The sequence below is a fragment of the Pygoscelis adeliae genome, unplaced genomic scaffold (assembly GCF_000699105.1).
Source record: "Pygoscelis adeliae isolate BGI_AS28 unplaced genomic scaffold, ASM69910v1 Scaffold874, whole genome shotgun sequence".
NCBI lineage: Eukaryota > Metazoa > Chordata > Aves > Sphenisciformes > Spheniscidae > Pygoscelis > Pygoscelis adeliae.
This window is the reverse complement of record NW_008824684.1, coordinates 77,904-79,371: the sequence shown is the minus strand read 5'-3', so window position 1 is coordinate 79,371 and position 1,468 is coordinate 77,904. Positions and strand designations below refer to the sequence as shown.

Below are 1,468 nucleotides of genomic sequence, written 5' to 3'. Positions count from 1 at the left end.
CCCCTGGCCCCCCCCCCCCGCCACCGAGGGCCACTCACCATCCTCATCCACCTCCTCTATGATGGCGTCCAGCTCCTCCTTGGTGGGGTTCTGGCCCAGCATCCTCATCACTGTCCCCAGCTCCTTGGTGCTGATGTCCCCGCCGCCGTCCGCATCAAACATGTCGAAGGCGGCCTTGAACTCTGCGGGGCAGCGGGGGGTCAGGGCCGGGCAGCGCGTGGGATGGGGCCGCGGCAGCAGGACAGAGCCCAGCCCCACGCCTTGACCGGGTCTGGCCCTTCTCCCCACCGCCTCCGTGCTCACCTGCGATCATCTCCTCGCTGAGGAAGGCACGGGCTTCAGCCTGCTGGTCCGTCTGCAAGGCAAGGGAGAGCGGTCACCGCGGCTGCCTACGGCATGCCTGGGAGCCCCTTGCATGGGTGCTGGGAGAGCCCCTGCCCGGCTGGAGCACAGGGCCATGCCGGGGCGAGCTGCGGACCCTGGCAGTCCCTGCCTCTGGGGTGCCACCCAGGCATCTGTGAGAGCGGTGGGCTACGGGGAGCAGCCTGCCCAGGGCCCCCCCACCAGCTGGGGGGGGAGCTCCATGGCACAGGGGCTGCAGTCCCCGGGTGCAGCCTTGGCATTCCAGGCACGCAGTGCTATTTTTGGGATCTCCTCGGCTCCCCTTATAGGGAGCAGCAGGGCCACGGCCACGGGCACCTGTCGGCCTCGATCGAGTTTCTCCTGGAGGTGCGGGCCGGCTGCGGAGCCAGTGGTGACACCATGTCGCATGACCCAGCGCTTGGCTTTCAGCCGCCCCCTGCCACCGCCGCCTCCGCACAGCCCCAAGCTCCGGCCAGGGCTGAGCCAGCATCCCCAGGCACCCGTGCCGCTCAGGCAGCTGCACAGTCCCTCTCCGGGGCACGTCCTGTGGGGACCCTGCACCACCCCGACGCCTCCCTACCCTCGCCCGTCACAGTCAGCCCGGCCCCGGGGATCGTCTCCCCACCACCACCTGCAGAGGTGCCTCAGCAGCCCAGATCCCCCGGGTGTATGCGGTGCCCAGTGCCTCCTTGCCCTGCCGTGCCTCAGCCCGGCATGCAGCACGTGGCATGCAGCACGCGGCTCGTGGCAGCATGGGGGGGCTTAACATTGAAGCCATTTCTGCTGCTTCCCTCCCCCAGGGAGTCACCGCCTCCTGCAGCAGAAGTCCCCAGAAGCTCCCTGGTGCCCCTGGCACCCCAATTTGTAGCGTCCCTGCTGCCTGGCCTGCCCCCAGCTGCTGGCCCCCCGGCCCCGGCAGCCTATCAGCTCCTCGGTGGCAATCCGGCCCCGCTCATTGGCAACAGGTGCATTTTACCTAATTTAGCCAAAGCGTTATTGGCCAAGAGCTGGGGATTAAACGTGGATCTGAAGCCGGGATAGAAATTCAAGCCCTCCAGGGAGGAACACCAGAGCCTTGACAGGAGGGCAGCTCTGCCCCCCCCCC

The 1,468-nt window shown here is 68.1% G+C and overlaps 1 protein-coding gene across 1 annotated transcript in view; it reads right to left on the bottom strand.

Annotated features, from left to right (window-relative positions):
- TNNC2 (troponin C type 2 (fast)) overlaps positions 1-1,224 on the bottom strand; it is a 7,068-nt gene extending 5,844 nt beyond the window's left edge. The window contains exons 1-3 of the mRNA XM_009323168.1: positions 1,130-1,224; positions 304-355; positions 25-182 (exon numbers count right to left, since the gene is read on the bottom strand). Coding sequence (XP_009321443.1) covers positions 25-182; positions 304-355; positions 1,130-1,141 — 222 coding nt within the window. The 5' untranslated portion in view covers positions 1,142-1,224. The remainder of the gene's footprint in view (positions 1-24; positions 183-303; positions 356-1,129) is intronic.
- Positions 1,225-1,468: the final 244 nt, after the last annotated feature.